Source organism: Erpetoichthys calabaricus, chromosome 17 (assembly GCF_900747795.2).
Source record: "Erpetoichthys calabaricus chromosome 17, fErpCal1.3, whole genome shotgun sequence".
Lineage (NCBI taxonomy): Eukaryota > Metazoa > Chordata > Cladistia > Polypteriformes > Polypteridae > Erpetoichthys > Erpetoichthys calabaricus.
Window position 1 is genome coordinate 98,989,568 of NC_041410.2, and position 17,800 is coordinate 99,007,367.

General features: G+C 43.5%; 1 protein-coding gene across 5 annotated transcripts in view; it reads left to right on the forward strand.

The window, feature by feature from the left end:
- Positions 1-17,800, forward strand: part of adgrl1a (adhesion G protein-coupled receptor L1a) — a 332,245-nt gene that overhangs the window by 196,270 nt on the left and 118,175 nt on the right. For 4 of the 5 annotated variants that reach the window (XM_051920528.1, XM_051920529.1, XM_028823930.2 and 1 more), the window contains exon 5: positions 3,113-3,127. The exons of the other annotated variant lie outside the window; for it this stretch is intronic. In XM_051920528.1, the coding sequence (XP_051776488.1) occupies positions 3,113-3,127 (15 nt within the window). The remainder of the gene's footprint in view (positions 1-3,112; positions 3,128-17,800) is intronic. 5 annotated transcript variants of the gene reach the window in all.

Genomic DNA, 17,800 nt, shown 5'->3' on the forward strand with positions numbered 1-17,800 from the left:
TCTATAGCACTTCTTAATAATGTCAAAGCATCAGCTTTCATTGTTCCATATGTCCCCTGGTAGCCATCTTAGCCATACGGCAGCATTATCAAAAAAAAGAGAAAAGTCGGATAATTAGAGACTTGTGCACCGCGGTGGCAGAAAATCTGACTGGGGACCTGCAGACGACCGAGATGTTATAGATGGGCAAATTCTGAAAAGTGATCCAGTAGGGTACAATCGCTTGATTAACGTTCTCACATTAAATTCGTTATTGCTAAATGATGTCCTATAACACAACCTTAAAATTATGAATGCATCCGAGGCAAAAAAATGATTCACGCGTCGAGTGTGGTCACAACAACAATGTAATTACTGCAAAGCACAAGAAAGACAAAGTGAGAAGAAAAATGGCAGACCCTGATCATTTAGAGACCACCTTGTATTTGTGGCTGCTGATTGTGATGGCGCATTTTGTACTTTTGTTGGCAGGTTCGAGGCACCGCTTGTGGTTCTCTAAAGTCCTACAGCAGATGGACGCTGTACATATTATCGAGGCCACATTTCGAGTGCCACTGCTACAGTAGAGGCAAAGGCTGATTTATACCTCCGCACGGAGGCGATGCCATCTGCATTGCGCCATGCCATAGCTGAACACTGGTTGGCAGTGTTTGTAACACACAAGAAAAGTGAGTGATCTGTTAAAACGTGGCGGTCCAGAACCACCACTCCTCTTCTGGGGACGAAAATATTTGCCGCTCACATTTCTCCACTTTTTCATACATTCACAAATTCCAACAGAGACACGTTTCAGGAATTATGTATTTACCAAACTGGCCAATCTCTCCCACATGTGAGCTCCCATGCGAGTCCTGACTTCTCGCCTGCTGTGCTGCATCTCAGGTTTGGGGGGGGACCTCCTCATACAGGCTGCTCCCTTGCTAGGAACATCACATCGTCAGACTGCCAGGTGACAAATACGATTTCAAAATCTTCTACCAACTGCTACCAACACCACTACTAGTGAGTGTGTGAAAGACTCAAGAGCCGCCATGGGCAGACACTGAGGGCTTAACGGTGGTTCGTCAAATATGGGTGAGCCAACGACTCAGCAGGCTGATTTGTCCGACTTTCCCTGCGGCTTTTCGGTTAATTGGTACAACAGATCAAGTGTATGGATGGAGTTCAGGATGTACACTGTATATGCAGGACATCTGATTTTTTGCAAAACATGGAGGTGTAGCTGGGCGTTGATTAAACTTTGGGAAGCGTGGTTTCAAACGTGGAATATGCGTTCACCAGTTTCTCTTTCTCATGCTGCTAATTCCGGTTTATTTGTTGTTTCTTTTAGCCATTTGGCTTTGCTGCAACTTGTAAAAAGAAATTACACATACGCTCAGCTGCCATTACAGCAAACCCCAAGAAGTGAGTGACCCACATAGGGGGCTGCACTGATACGGAGGGGTAACTCCCTGGAGGACAGAGTCAATCATACGGCGCACATGAAGATCATTAAGTGGTAGTCAGATGATTTGCTTTCAGAAGCAAACACTTGTGACAGGATTTCAATCAACAAAAACACATTCAAAGTAGATGCAACCACAACCACCATGATGCCCCCATTTATGTCAGAATGACTGGATTTGTAAAATGAACAACAATATTAGGCCTACTTTTACAAATTTAGGCCCACGCAGTTCTGAAATGTTTATGCCACCACTGAAGCAGAGCCTCGTCTATTTAAAGCTTTAAATGTAAGAAGAAGGATTTTCAGATCGGCTCAAAACTTAGCTGGCAGCCATTGTAAGGATTCGAGGACAGGGGTTATGTGGTAAGGATTCTTACAGCAGCATTTTGAATGAATAATACATTGCATTCGTCAAAGCTACTAAAAGTAAATGTGTAAATAATTGCTCAGTGTCCTCTATATTCAGAAATCATCTTAATTATCCAGCATCTGTAACACCCCCCCCCCCCCCCCCCCCACCCCCAATAAATGATACTTGGTCCTAATGCCCTCTGGATTACACAAAAATGGATAGTGTGGGTGCAGGAAACACTAAAAGAAATCCCAAAATGGGCAGGAGGAAAGCCACATGATCATCCCAAACTGTCGACTTGCGCGGGTGATGGATGAGGCTTATTGGTTGATGAACTGTGCTGCTTAATTTGATTGGCTTTATGAATTTACTGAGTAACCAGATTTTGTTTTCCTTTTGTGCAGAACGACTGAATCACTGATTGGATGGATGAACAGGATGATGGGATTGCCTGATCGTTGTGAGTGTATATACAGCGTGGTTACCTGCACATGTGTGCAGACTGGCAAATCCTGGAGCTCTGGGCGGGTGCACTGGATGGCCCTATGCCTGCGTGTGTGAAGTGCAAGGAATAACACGTTTATTTACGAATCTTCTAGGAACTCTGGCAGACCCCGGAGTCCTGGTCCTGAAACCTGACGAGTGAGTGAGTGGCAAATGTTTATCATGAAAATGGGACAATTAAAGCGAAGCGCTGACTAAATGATGTTGATTTACTTCCCTCCCTTTATGACAGCAGGTTGGTCGATGTGACACTGCGGTGACACTGAGCTTTTCAGATTGCGATCACAGAGGATCTCTTTGACTTTCTCTTTTTCTCTCTCACTTGCTCCTCTGCTTTTCTTCTTCTTCTTCTCCTCCTCCTCCACTTCTCTCTTTCTCTGTCCTTCCATCTTCTTTCTCTTCTTCTGTTTTTTCCTCCCATAGACACGTCCCTGTGTATGTATGAAGTATGGGGGCGGGTGGGCGCTAGGTACCCACATACCGGCTCACCCAGCCCTGGGTCAGGCAGATAAGCTCATGCGGTCACCTCGGATGGACGAGCAAGAGCTGACAGCGCTGCGGAGGTGGGAGGGGATGGGTAAAGGGAATCGAAAAAAAAAACAAAAATTGAAACTCAAAGAAGCAAGAATGGTCAAAAGTTGAAACCAAGAGTAAGAAAGGAAAACAAAAATCAAAGAAAGGAAAGCCAAGGGAGACAGACGGTTTAATCTCTTTTCTCTTTTTTCCTTGCACTTGTTTTTTCTTTCATTTTATTTTTTCTTTTTCTCTCTTCTCTCTCTCTCTCTCTTTTTTTTCCGATGCTTGAGTAGAAGTGGACCAAAAAGGTAAAGACCACAATGAACATAACAACCACAGACCCCCCTAATCCCAGCACCTTGTTTTGTGCTCATGTTTAATGTCTACTCCCCTCCCTCCCCTTATCTCTTCCTCTTCCTCTCTCTCTCTCTCTCTCTCCTTCTCTCTTTTCCCAGCTTTCTCTTCTTCCCTCTTTCTCTCTCTGGCGTCATGTAGAAAAGAATAATTAGCTTTAAAAAAACGAAATTCCCAAGGAGGCTCATGCTGACATGTATGTACTGCACATTGACCTCCCTCTCCCTCTCTCTCTCTCTCTGTATTTCAAGATGGACACAGATAGATAGACGCGGACGTCTCCTGTGTTTATCTATTTGTGTCTTTGCTCACAACTTTACAAGCTTCCTCTCCAAAACCAACCCTTGCAGTAATTTCACATCAAAAAACTTGATAAGGCTGCAGCCATCATTGTTCCTCCCGCCTTCACTTCCTAATTTCTTATTAACCTACATGGGACACATCTCCTGACCTCTGTAACGAACCTCTCCACGTTCTGATCTCCGTAGTATTATTATTATTACTATTATTATTATTATTATTATTATTACTACTTCTATTATGATTGTTGTTTTTTCCAGCGTGTTGTCTCTCTCTTTGCTGTTTTCTCTCTTTTTGCTCTTTCTCTTTCACTCTCTTCCCCTTTTTCCCTTTTCTTTGCTTCCTTTAGGGTGAGACAGTTTTTTTTTTTTTAAAAAAAAAAAAAAAAAAAAGAAAGTAATAATAATTTATAAAAGGCAAAAGAATCCTCTCTTTACCTCCTCCAACCAACCATTGGGTGCTTCCGTGTGTCCGTACTCGAACCTGCCATCCAATCAGCTCCTCTCTAACTCTCATGTCTCCATGGCAACCAGTTCCAGCTTACCTGGGCCTACCTCAATCACAGCCACCTCTACCCCTCTTTGTGATTCTTTGCTTTTCCAATTTTTGATTTTTAATTTTGTTTTTCTTTTGTTTTAATATTCCTTCAATTTTGTTTCTATAACCTCTTTCAAATGTTCACCAGCAGATTGTTATTGCTCTTGTTCCTTGGATTTTTTGATTATTTGTTTGTGTTTTTACTTTCTTTTCCCTTATGGAAAACTTGTTTACTTTCCTTTACCTTCCTTTGAATGTGTAAAACTAACAAAAATGAAACTTTAACAGTGTGTCTCTGTAGACATCCTACATTAAACATATATGTGTGACGTGTGTATATGCCGAAGGAACACCAGGATCTGGGGAATGGTGGCAGCAGTCCCAGCAATGCCCAAAAGTGTGCCAGCCTCACACTCTGGAGATTGCTGGGATGTCAGAGCCCAACCTGAAATGCCTACTTGGAGATTTGTAGAAAGAAACTGTGCAGAAGCAGACGTGTAAATGACTCACTCCAGATGTTGGTTTGTTTAACTCGAAAAACGTGTATATACAACTGGTTTGATATCCTGGGAATGACAAGAAATGATTTACTGACAAACACCTTTTTTTTCTGTTTTTAGGCATAAAAAAGTGGTTTACGAATGCATGCGTTTCATTCCATAGTGGCATGCAGGAAAAAAAAAAAAAAGGATTTATACAATGCACTAAGTGATTGGAGAGAGAAAGGAGCTATCAAAGTGTGCACATCACCGACATCCCAGAATTACACGACACTCGTGACGCGCAGGTTCAGCGGCCATATAGAAAGAAACCTGATAGTGGCCAAAAAGACCCCCTAAAGAATGTCTGTCGGTCTGTCTCTATCTCTCTATCTATTACTGTATATAGCACCTTTCACTTCTATTTATCCATTATATAGTGCCTTTCACACTTATCTGTCTATCTAGTATCAAGTCAGACCTGCCTGAGTGCTTCATCATCCTTAGCATCCCCCATGGCCGCCACTCAAATTGTGTTTGAAAATCTCAGGGAGCTCTGCAAGCTGGCGGCCAGGTTTAATGATCAGCAGATGACGGATACAGTGTCCATCGATCTATTATATAGTGCCTTTCACATCTGTCTGTCTACTCTGTTTAAACAGCACCCTTCATAGTTCCTTAAGCACTTTTGTCACATCACACATGCGTGTGTCATAGGCGCGCTGTATCAGACCTTTAATGTGGAGCTTCCTTGAGACTTCTTTTTGGAGGCATCGCCCCCTTCGTATATGGCCTTATATTTAATAGTAAGTTTAATACATCATACAGGAGGGCCTCCCCACATCGCTTCACCAGGCAGCCCATTTAATATCTAAACACAGTTGCTCTTCTTCTTTTCATGTTGTTATTAGAGGGCCATTCAGCAGCTTCACTCCTTTCACGCTTGAGTGTCTATAAAGTGTGTCGTGTGTGTGTGTGTGTGGTGAAAATAAGATGCTAAAAGCAGATAAAGTTCTAGGTCTCCTGGGATGCACTGTTTAATTATCTGGGGGAAACAACAGGAATAGCAAAAGTGCCAGGTTGTCAGGCGCCACGTCTCAATCGCTCTGAGCAACCTGTGGGCTCTTCATGGACACCTTCTGCTTGTGCTGATACTTAAATTTCTTTAAATAAAGTTATTTAGTGAGTTGGGCAGAACATATATAATACTAGGAGGCTTCGCTCGCCATCCCCAAGGCCTGCGCTACGCACCTGCCACATTGCGTCTCTGCCGCTCGTGTTTGTGGACTTCACTTTCACCAAACAACAAATCTTTTAATTCTTGCAGATACGCCTCTTCATTGGGAAGAAACACGACTTTTCCCTGATGGCAACACGAATTAGGCGATCTACAAGTCTCTGACTTAAGGTTTAAATCCAAACAATATACTGCAGACCCTTGACTTATGAACTCAATTTGTTCGTGAGGGCTGGTTGTAACTCAAGTTGGTTGTAAGTCCAGACTATTTTTCCCATAAGAAATAATGGAAATACCCATAATGCATTCTGAACCTCCCACAGCAACACTTACTTAACATTTTCATAATAAAAAAGGGTTGTATAATGTGCATAATTTACCAAAAACACCAAGTTTTTCTAATGTACTAACCAAAAAGTATATATATTATATTCCGTGTACTTCTTTATTTTTTTACTTTTATTTGTCTCTTTTTTATTGATCACTCCTATCACTTTATTTTTGTGAATTTCCATTGGGATTAATAAAGTATCTATCTATCTATCTATCTATCTATCTATCTATCTATCTATCTATCTATCTATCTATCTATCTATCTATCTATCTATCTATCTATCTATCTAAAAAGTGCCTAGCCTACCAGAAACAACAATTTCATACTGTACTCGCCATTTAAGTTGACATCTTTGGCTTGCAGGAAGGGAAGAGGACGAGAATGAAATTGAAGGTGGTTATTGTTTGGAAGGAGCCTCCTTATACAAATCTTTTCTTTGTAAAATTGTCGAGATGGTGGATTTCGACATGTTGTACATATTCACGAGATCAGTCACACGAACGTCACTCTCATGTTTCCGCACAATTTCCTTCTTCGTTTCGATTGTGATCGTTTTCTTTACCTTCATTACCTTCTCTTCCTTCCTTAGCTTCTTTTCTAGCTTTTTTGGGGCCATTTTGATAGCAATTATCGAAATAAATGATATAAATCACTGCACTGACCAAAATTATATCCACAAACACACGTATCTGGGCTCTGACTGACGCTTACAAATGCTCTCGGCTGTTTGTTCACAATCGCACAAGCGGATACACGTGACCACATTCGGGTCGTAACGCAAGACGTTGGTCGTAATTCAAAACAAACATTTTGGTTGTAAAACAAGTTGTTCGCATGTCAGGCTGGTCGTATATCGAGGGTTGACTGTATTCAATCTCTTTTCGCTGTTCTGTTTTGTTGGCTCTAATGTGATCTTTACAATCATTTTTTTGAGACTTTTGAATTTTAGTACTTTCATTATCTCTAACCTGCTCTGAGTGTGTATTGCACCAACGTTTCAGAAACCACTTTATGACGTTCTACTTTGTCATCTATTCTTTGTCTTTTATTTGCGTGGTTAAATCTCTTGGCACTAAGTCTCATCTCAAGGGACTTGAAAGTATCTCTCTGAGAAAATCAGCATTTTTTATATAATAGAGAGACTATATGATAGATAGATAGAGTATAGTTGGCAGGATTAGATAGATAGATAGTTAGTTTTGGTATAGTTGGCAGGATAATAGATAGGCAGACAGACAGACATGAAAGGCACTATATAATAGACAGGTCGACAGATCTACATTATTAGCTCTTCACCATTGTTTCAGTTCTGAGCAAGTTCTTCTCACTGCTGCTAACACCAAACACAAGGCCAGTGGATCTATTTTGATTTTTTTTGGTGGTCTCTTCAGCAGCCACACCAGTTTGCTTCTCTATGGAGCTGTCACACAAATGGCGTGCCGGCCGATTGTGGTCATGAGAGCTCATGCTGATGATTGCAGAGGCCGCCCTTCTGACAAGCCATCGCCTGAACACATTGCATTTGGTGACCCCCTCGGCTGATCCTGTAAAACCTGCCACATGTACAGTACCCCAGTTTCTCCCTCCATCTGTGAGGCTGCGGACCCAGAAGGGATATTTGAAGTTCCCGATGGTGGGCTTTATTGATTGTAATATTTTCTAAATTGAAGACTCGAGCACCACGTGGAAAGTGTGCTATATTTGTATAGCTATATTTCCGCACCCCCCCCCCCCCACCCCGTCCCACATCCCAATATTCTGTGCTAACTTTCGAGTAGGGACGTGTCATGTTTGTGTCACCCCAGTGACAAGAGAAGCTGAAATCTGCTCACTCCTTCTGTGACGTATATTATTTCTCTGTAGTTTCTCATAAACGCCTTCCATTGTTATCTCCTTTATGGAGTTCAGGATTGGGCAGGCTGATGCACATCACCAACACTGCATGAGCCACCAGTTGGTTTCATGGCCCATTCCTATACACCGTCACATGCCAGACCAGCTTAGAGCCACCGTTTGTCCTCACATGCATATCTTTGAGAAGAAAATGACATATCGCTGTGTTTCTAGAAATAAAGGTGAAAGGCTTCAGAAAGTGGAAGTGGGACTCACAGTCTCCTAAAGCTCTAATGTAAAAGTGCAGGCCTCACCACTCCAAAGCAGCCTGGCCCCAAACGTAAGATGCAGGCTCAATAGTGGGGAAGAGGCTTTGTAGTCTAAAATATCCAGAAAGGGACAGAGCGAGAACCATAGAAACCTCTGGCCCATGAAAACAAAGCCAAAGTCTTTTAATTTCTTGATTTGATTTGATATACTTTGGGGAAATTGCCCTTTTACATGATCTTTGGGAGTCAGAGTGCAAGGTCAGCCATTGGTCAGCACCCCTGGAACATTTTTCAGGTTAAGGGTCTTGAGCAAGGGCCCATCAGAGGAAGGTCTGGCCTTCTGGCAGTAACAGGATTTGAACGGGCCACCTCTCAGATACCAATCTTAGCCACAGAGCCACCAAATCCATGAAAGCCAAAACTGAAAACCAAAGAGCAGAAGAGAAACACAATGTTAGATAAATGCTTAGACTTTATATGTCCCCAAGGGGAAATCAAGAAAAAATAAATAAATAAATAACAAACAAACAACAATCCCCCCAAACATGGATAAGACCTTCAAGCTTGAATGACGAAAGTTAAACCGATCGGTCGCCAAAAATAAAAAACACCAACCAGAACTTGAAGATCTGCGTATAACCTTAAGCCACGTCTCTTTAACCAGGTAGACAATTTTCAAAAAAGATTTCTGTTTACGTACAACACCAGGAATTATCCACAACATCGGACCCCCAGACAGTGCCTACACTGTAACTCGGGGAACATTACACATGTCGTGCATTCTTCTTCATGCACATGCGTCTCCCGTCAAAAACTAAAGATGGTGTTACATCATAACTATATAAATATTTAACTTATTTCAATTATTCTTAACTGCAGTGGGCTGGCGCCCTGCCCGGGGTTTGTTTCCTGTCCTGTGTTGGCTGGGATTGGCTCCAGCAGACCCCCGTGACCCTGTAGTTAGGATGTAGCGGGTTGGATAATGGATGGATGGATGGATGGAAATTATTCTTAAACTACAAACTAACATTATATCCAGAATTCCCTTAAATATCTGTATACTATTAAGTTATGGTGTTCGTTTGTCTGCTGCCTCATTCTCTATAGGATTCTCAATCACAGTGCTAAGGTTTGCAGTGTACCATCTGTTGGAATGAAAAATGAAACATGCATTACATATTAATACTAACAGATGGTGCCATTATAGACATTAATGCCAAATGCACACAAGAGAGTGTAATCGGCTTCTATTACATAATATTTTATATTTTAAAAGATCATTTAATAGCACCTTCCACAGTGTAAGAGAATCCCAGCACACTTCATTTTTATAGCACCTTCCCAGCAGATTCCATGGAGGGGCTCACTCGGGACGCTATATTTGCACCCGTTATTTTTGGCTTAAAGGATGCATGGATTATGTGGAAGCCCACTTTGGTTGCACCTCCTCACTTGTGCAGTTCCTTTACTCAGCCCACCCAAAGCACTTTTGTTGAAAGCTGAGACATCAGAGCCTCCGGCGGGAGCTTTTTTTTATGAGTCGTGGAGTTAATCAGAGGTACTTCTTATTCTCATAAAATGGTTAATTATTTTTGCAGTGGAAGGTGCTGTGCTGTCATCGGCAATAAGCAATGCGTCCAAGCACCATAAAAGCGGCCTTCATTATCTCTGCAGCCTTTGCCATTAGGCGTGCAGGCAGCCCCCTGGCCGTCCCCTCGGCTCTTCGCTTTCAGGAATGCCACCGCTTGATTTACACTTCATCCTTAATTACAGAAAGTCAAGTAAAGCCGGCTGGAGTGTCCTCAAAGAGCCCTGGGCGCGGCAGGCTTTTGCTCATGTTGTGGCCATCTAATGGAGAGGCCATCTTTCACGTTGTCTCCTCTTCCTGGGGAGCTGAAAATGGAAGACCTGACCACCCAAGGCCGGTGCTTCCATGCTTGTCTCCTGAAACCTTCAGCCGTTTCTCAGTAGATGTCCTTCAAAAGGACTGGTGAAGCCCAGAGTGACAGACCGGCCATCGGTGTGTGTGTGCTCTGGGCAGACAGACAACAGGGCTGATGGTCAGCGTAGATCACGGCGGTCACATCCTCAGCCGAGGCTCCGGCTCATTCTACAAAAGGTAGAGCCGAGGATGAAATCACCGCACGCCTGCTCAGAGAACGTCGACGTGGTGTTAAGCAGAGCGGGGTCAGCTCCTCGAAGAAGGTCCTCCATTACCAAAACCAAAGCCATCTCTCAGTCAGCCCATTCTTAATGACTTTAACTCAGGTTACTCTCTACACCAACAGGGATGACTTTTTTTTTTAATAATAATTTTAATTTTTCCAGCCTTCCCAGAAGAAGTCGTTGGTGTCGTTTGGATTTTTTTCTTTTACCCCTAGATTTTCCAACCCTTTTGTTATTTTAGAACCTCCATTTAGTAGTTCACTTTTATTTCACGCCATTTTGTTTTGTCCATAGGTGCCATTGGTTGGCAGGCTTTCCGTCTGCCATTTCTATGGCATTGTATCCCAGGATGCATCGGGATGGTGCGGCGATGTTGGTATGAAGTTCACCCTAAAACGCTCCCCAGTATCCGGCATTAGACCAAGCCTTGACTTTGACTTTGGATTTTGCTTTACGGTTTTCCTGAATGGTTTTCTCTCTTTTGATTTACCGTTTTGCCCTTTGACTCCATTCTTCCTCCCGCTCCTTACTCTTTGATTTTTGGACTGTCTGCCCTTTTTACAGACAATACACGGATGTCCTTAATATGAAGGAACTTGAATTGAGCAGTAAAATGAGTCACTGACACGACTGCCGTCTCAAACATATGAAGCAGCAGGTAGAGGCCTTCAGGTCACTGCAGTGTGAATGTGGCCGGAGTACCGGAAATCTCGTAATCGTGGAGACCGTCAACGGTCAAAGGATGGCCTGCGTAGCAGCGAGCAGCTGAAAGCTCTCATTGATCGTCTGTGTAGCGCACACACACTATTCCCGTGTCTCTCCCATCTCGGTGCTCTTCCCACTGTAATAAAAAAAATAAACGCACATGGCGATCAAAACCGAAACCAACTATTTCTAAGACGTGCAAAAATGTTGGAGTACCCACTGATGCATTTGAACAAGGGTTTAGGTCACAGCATTCATACGCCACATCCTGTGGCATCCTCACTACGACAAACACGGCCACATGACCAACGTCAAAATAGCAGAGTGGTAAACAACAAATATTAGAAATCGGCATTTTACTGAAAAACGAACTGTGAAAGTAACATCAGCTCTTGAGTCGACACAAATAAAAACCCGTCATTAAGCAAACATAACCAAAGGACATCAGAATATCAAGGAAAAATATACAGGGGAGGCAGGTGGGTTTTAGATTGGCGTCTCTTGTTCAGTCAAATTAGAAATATTCATTTCAAGTCTGAGGCAGCAGGGAGTGAAGACTACAAACTCCAATGCCAATCTAGTTGTGCCTGCACCTCACCGGCCTATCAAAGGTGTGGATCTCATTGGACCATGTGATTTCTCTTCTGACGAATCCCCTGAGCCAATGATTTCCAGCACCCCGAACCAAAGCCGACTACAGGCAGCTGGATGTCCAATAAACCGGTGCAGACCAGCTTGACAACGAGTCCAGACAGACATTTTCCGATGAAGAAACTCTGGTAGGGTGCGCCATCTTTGAGCCACAGGAAGGAGGAATGTTTTCTTTGCTTTGACCCTTCAGGTCGCAGGTGGCCTGATGTAATGGCTGCAGTAGCGGTGGGCACTAATTTCCCCCCATTTTGGCCTAATTTCAGGCAGTTTGTATTGTAACAGCTTAATGGGTCTTTGCCTTGCAGACAGCTTGGATGTTGATAGCCAAGAAGTGAGAAGTGAGCAGCTCATTTCTCGAATTGCTGCCGAGAAAGCAACACGAGCCACACAGTAAGTTGTAGGGGTCAAACTGAGAAGCTGAGTGCTAGCGGCGCCCACCTGGGCCTTAATGGTGCCGCTCTCCGAGTTGCCCGCTGCTTGTCTAATCCACAGTGCTACTTTGCTTTTCTCACAAAATTGGGCTTACAGCACACTGGAGACAGGCTGGGATTTCAGGGCACGGTTGGCACGTTACCTCTGTGCCTTCTGATTACTGCTTTTCTTCTGCCATCATTTTAAAGCTGTTCAGGATATGGCAACTCTAAGTCGACTCACTGTGAGTCCCCTGCAGTAGACTGGCACCCTCTCCTGCCCTCAGTTAACTCCGACCTTGTGCCTGATGCCATCAAGATAGGCTTTGGCTCCCCATGACTCTCAATTGGAATAAGCAGGTTCAGAAAATGAAAGGGCCTAAGCTGAGCGCCAGTACCTCACTTGGCACAGGACCAAAGCCTGGCATCATCACTCAAGGCCTGTTTCCAGTCGATGTGCACTAACTCGAGATACACACCGTGAATGGATCTGTTGTTTGGCTTCTCCTCACGCATCCCCCACTTGTAACAACATCAACTTGGAGTCGCCTCCTGATTGGTCAGTGGGGACTGAAACGCGCAACTCGGCTGGTAGGACAATCTCAGGTTGACGGTACCCAAACTTTTTAGACGTGTCCACTCAAATCGAGTTGGAATGAATCTCATACATTTGTCAAATTTCGCACTTTTAGAAGACATGCCCTCTTAACACTAATGAACCAAACAAAACGTTTACTTTATTTTCAACTCTGACTATTATCGACATTTTTTTTTCTTTATGATCTTCACCATGGTTCAGGTGTCATGTGGTCTAAAACAGAAGACGTGCTTCCTGGCACCATTGTAATGTGGCAACGCAAACCTAATTACCAAAACTACCAAAAGGTGGCGATCAATAAACAAAATGGCAGTGAAGAACTAACAATAAAAATTCCAAACGAATAACAAAACTCACTAAGATCTCGACACCCTGTGCCTCAGAAGCTCCGGGGCACATCACACACGTGCAGTTAATCTTCTTCAGCAGGACAATGAATGTTGTGACTGACTTGTGTTTATTTGGTCTTTGTTTTTTATGGTATTTCCTGTGAAATATCGACAGTTGTTAAGTTTGCTGAATTTTTATTTGATACCAAGCCCTGTCCGGCAATGGTTCTTGCCTTTTTCCCTATGAATGCTGGCCCCCAGCTGCCCCATGATTGTGCCGCAAGGTAAGCAGGTTAGATAGATGGATGGATGATTTTTTTTTCATTATCATTTTCTTATTAAAAATATTTATCGTCCTTTTATTGAGGCCACGTTGTTTTCTATGGGCGCTGCCATTTGTGGATGGTTACAAGTGGAAATCGACCAGAAGTCAACAGTTACGTGAAGTCTGCGACAGTATAAAGATGATGGCAGTGCACTTCCTGATGATTCCATAAAGAATTCTGGGCAGTTGTTTTGCTAATAAGATTTCCGGCTCACCGAATTTCTGCTCCATTCTATCAACTACAATTTCGTTTTCGTAGTCAGATCAAATCGATCTTCTGGTCACATTTTTTTACGACTTCATCTTCAGCATCTGCTTTCCATTTAAGCTCAGAGTGATGATGTCCTGGTGTGATTTGTGTTGTCATTGTGCCCAAAGCTTCCTCAGCTGAGCTTCGTCAATGTTTGTCTGTGGTCTCTCCTTCTCGAGTGCCTCCATTTTCTCTTTCTCACTGCTGATCTTGTGATCTTTTTGTTTTGTCCGTATAAACATAATTTAAAGAGAAGGAGACAAATGAGAACAAAACAATGGGGGAATGGGCGGTAATAACGATAAGGATCAGGCACACTGTCACCTGCGTCTCTGGGAACCTAAGCCGAACTCGGAGTGGAGGTGAACTGCTAGGTGATAACAATAATCATAAAAGACAGAATCCCCTTCCCACCATTTAGATAAAGCAGGACTTAATAAAAGAGGACAAGACTCTGATTTTGAAGGGTAGGCAACGTCCTCCCAGTCGGCCGAGCAATCAAACGGGATGACGTCAGACGAATATGAATGTGCTGCGTGACAGACGTGACGAGGGTCTCGATGATCTTTGGAAGATCAGATAGCTGGGTGATGTGCTCAATAAAGCCGTGGCGAGTCTCCGCTGACAACTACTAAGGAAAATGATTACGTTTGTTTAAGGCCAACCGTGGAGATTAAAAAACCAAAACGAGAAATGCTTTGATTATTAAAGCTTGTCACTTGTGTCAGCCCGCGTCCCTAAATTTAGTGTGGCGTACTCTCTAATTACACGTGTGCTGTAAATCTAATGTAATTGTCAGGGTACGACTCTCTAATTTCTCTTTATTAAAAATGAGCTGCGGCCCGCGAGCTCAGTGATTAAGGACACCGGCGTGTCGCACCCTGGGGAAGTGGAGATGGAAAGTGAATCCTGGAGATGCCGCCATTGGATCTGCTGCCTGCCCCTTTGCCTTTTGTGGGGTGGTGGTGGCGGTGCAGCTCATGAAATTCTTCTTTTTAGCGCATCCTCCTTCACCACAAACCTCCATTTTTTTTTTATGATTTCTTAGGCTGTAAAGTGAAAGGTGCTATAAACATAAATGACATTTATCAGTGGCTTCACACTCATCGCCTTATCTTCTGATTCTTCTTCTTCTGTGTTTTAATGAAACGCTTTTTCCTCTTCTGTTTTAGACGCCCCTCCCCCTACATGAGTGGTGTCTTTTGGGACCCCTGAATTCCTTCGCTTCCCCTTTTCTTTTGCAGTTAAAATGCACTTTTCTGTGGGGGGGGGGGGGGGGTTCGGGGGGGGGGTCTCCATGTTCTTCTCTACATTTTGGTCTGTTTGGCTGTGAGTTTGTGGTATAAAAGATCCCAGATGTGTTCGTCTGGAGCAGGGGTGTCAAACGCAGACACAGAAGGGGGCCGCAATGGCTGCACTTTTTCGTTTCGCCACTTTCTCAATTAGTAACTAATGATTTCCTTTCTTCATTTTAATTGACTAGTTTAATTGTTTATTTCCCCCCCCCCCCCCCCTTAACCGGCACCCAAACAATAAAGACATACAAAGAGGTGACCAGCTAACACAGGGGTCTCAAACAGTTTTGGAGGGCTGCCATCTTCACACAGACCAACTATTAATAAACCCCATGCTTTAAATCTATGGCTTCTTAGTGCTCTCCTTTCACCACATTACTCAACCTCCAGGTGCTTTGTGGACCACCGCACTTCAGTACTTCTCAGCCCTTCACTTTTTCCTTTCCAAATATTTCATTGAGACAGAAATTGGTTGAAAGACGCAGGAGCAAATGGGGTCGATTACAGCCTGGATGTCTGTTGGCTCACTCTGTGTCTTATTATTGTTGGGATACTTTTAAAAGAAAAAAATGAAACAAAATGCTAATCAATTAAAATCATGGCAACCTGCTCTGTCCCTCCAGCAGGAGTAACTGGGTATTAATGGAGAAAGAGATGGAAACCCACAGCCCCTGCAGCCCTCCAGGAAGCCAGTTTGACACCCCTGCTCCTCCATGTTCATGGCCAGTCTTCCTTCCCATCTGTGCCTTTTCCATGACATGTCACACCCTTGTGTTGAAGACGATTCCTAGGATATCAAAGTATATACACCATTTTGAAGTCTGCAGCACTCGAATTCGGGGGTTTGTCTTTGTATTTTTTTGTGACCTTGCTGCTTTCTGAGTGCAAGTCTTGTGTTGTGACAAATGTGATTCTGCTCTGGTTATGACTCGCGGCTTCGGACTTCCTCCACAGCTGCCTAAAGCATCGCCAGGAATATCAGAAGAGGCCACGTCTGCCATCAAAGAGACTCTTCGGACCCCCCCCACACACACTATTAGTTGCATGACAGCACAAGACGCTTATATGGAATGGTCATATGTTTGGATTTGTTTTGTCTTCATTCCAGTGGCTCCCCAAGAGTGAAGTCAATGGGAACGTTTCACACTCTTTGCTTACAATGCATTTCTCTGGGCTACGGTGTGGAGTCTGTCTCGACAGCTGTAAGTCGGTCACTTGAATACTGCAAGGGGCGCCCGCATCGTAAAGAAACATCAGCTGAGTGTCATAACCAGATTCAGTCATTGCTCATCTTACTCTCTTGCTCCATTTTCTGCCATCACTGTTAGCCCTCATGTTGGTCACAGATACCACTTCTCCTCACTTTAGTAAATTTATCGGAACGCTGCCCACCCAAACGCAATAATAATCAACAGAGTAATTCTGAACCTCCTCAGGTGACGTGGAGACCCTCACATGATGGTCTAATCCTTGGGGCTTAGGACCTCTCTAGTTCATAACAGCCAGTGCTTCAGAACACCTCATCAACAGTCCAAGCGAAAATGCCCCATTAGGGAGGGAAACACCATCAAACTCTGACTAGTCAAGACAAGGACAGTCACTGAATCGTTATAAATAAAAGGCTGTTTAGTAAATAGGCATAGAAAATAGAAAAACAAAGTCCCAATACACAAGACAAAGAATGGTCAAAAACAGAGCAAAGGGTTAAAGAAATCACAACAATCATCACAAAGCTATAAACGCAAGAGAACACACCAATGAACCGCAACGGACTGTGGGTTTTCCTCGGCATTTATATTGCTGAAGGCAGTCACCTGGGGCGATGGGCAGGTGACCCAACCAAAAAACACAAGGAACATAGCAGAACACACATTGACATAAAGCAAGTAAATAATCAACACTATTGACATAAAAAAAATGAACAAAGTAGATCAAAATGTGCAATTTGGACTCCACACAGGGGATCCTGGCTGAAACAGGACACTGACTCCTTTACCTATTGGTCCCCTGTTAACGAAGTTCGAAGCAAAAATCAATTGTAATGCATGTGCTACATTGATAATTCTCGGCTCCAGAAAACAGCGGCATTAGCATGGACGAAAAATGGTAGAAACACAATGTTTAAAACAAACTAATGGCAGCCCAAGCTATGTAGGGGAGCCTGGCAAAACTCTGCTCTCGTGTATATCGTAAGCGACACGGTACTTTCCACTGGTCTCTGCTGTTCTGTTGTGCTCCTCCTGTCCACCAGTCCTGCTTTGATTGCCCAACTCTACCTGCTGCATTGTGTTACTTTACTCTAGTGAACCGTATGTTGTGCTCAACTCTCCTCTGTCCTCTTTAGATCTGCTATAACCGTCTCTGATGTGCTTTCTTAGGCACATCTTAGCCTCAGTGCTGCCATCTCTTCCATTGTGACCTCTTCTCCTTTCATTTCTTGTATTATTCTCTCTATCTAATGCTCTTTGTGTACACTCTTATTACTCTACTCTGTGCGGCTGCACTGTAATGTGCTCTTGTCTGCCGTATTCTACTCCACATCATGTTACTCTACCTTGTTATACTCTTTTCCATTTTGTACAGTTCTGATGTGATGCTTTGCAGTACTCTCCCTCTGCTTGTAGTACTCTAGTGTGCTTTGCTCTCTTCCAGTTTGTTGTCTTCTGCTGTAACCCACTCTGCTCTTCTCTTCACCATACTCTATAGCTATACTCTCTACTGTGCACTGCTTGTCTCATCTCTCTGATCTAGGAACTGCTCACAGTTACCCCATTCTGTTCCTCTTGACTACACCTCATTGCACTCTTCTTCTGTGCTTGGCTCTCTTACTCTACTCAACTGCCTCAACTTTTGTCTTCATTACTGTACACTGGACTGTTCAGATTTACTCCACTCTAGTCGCACTCGAC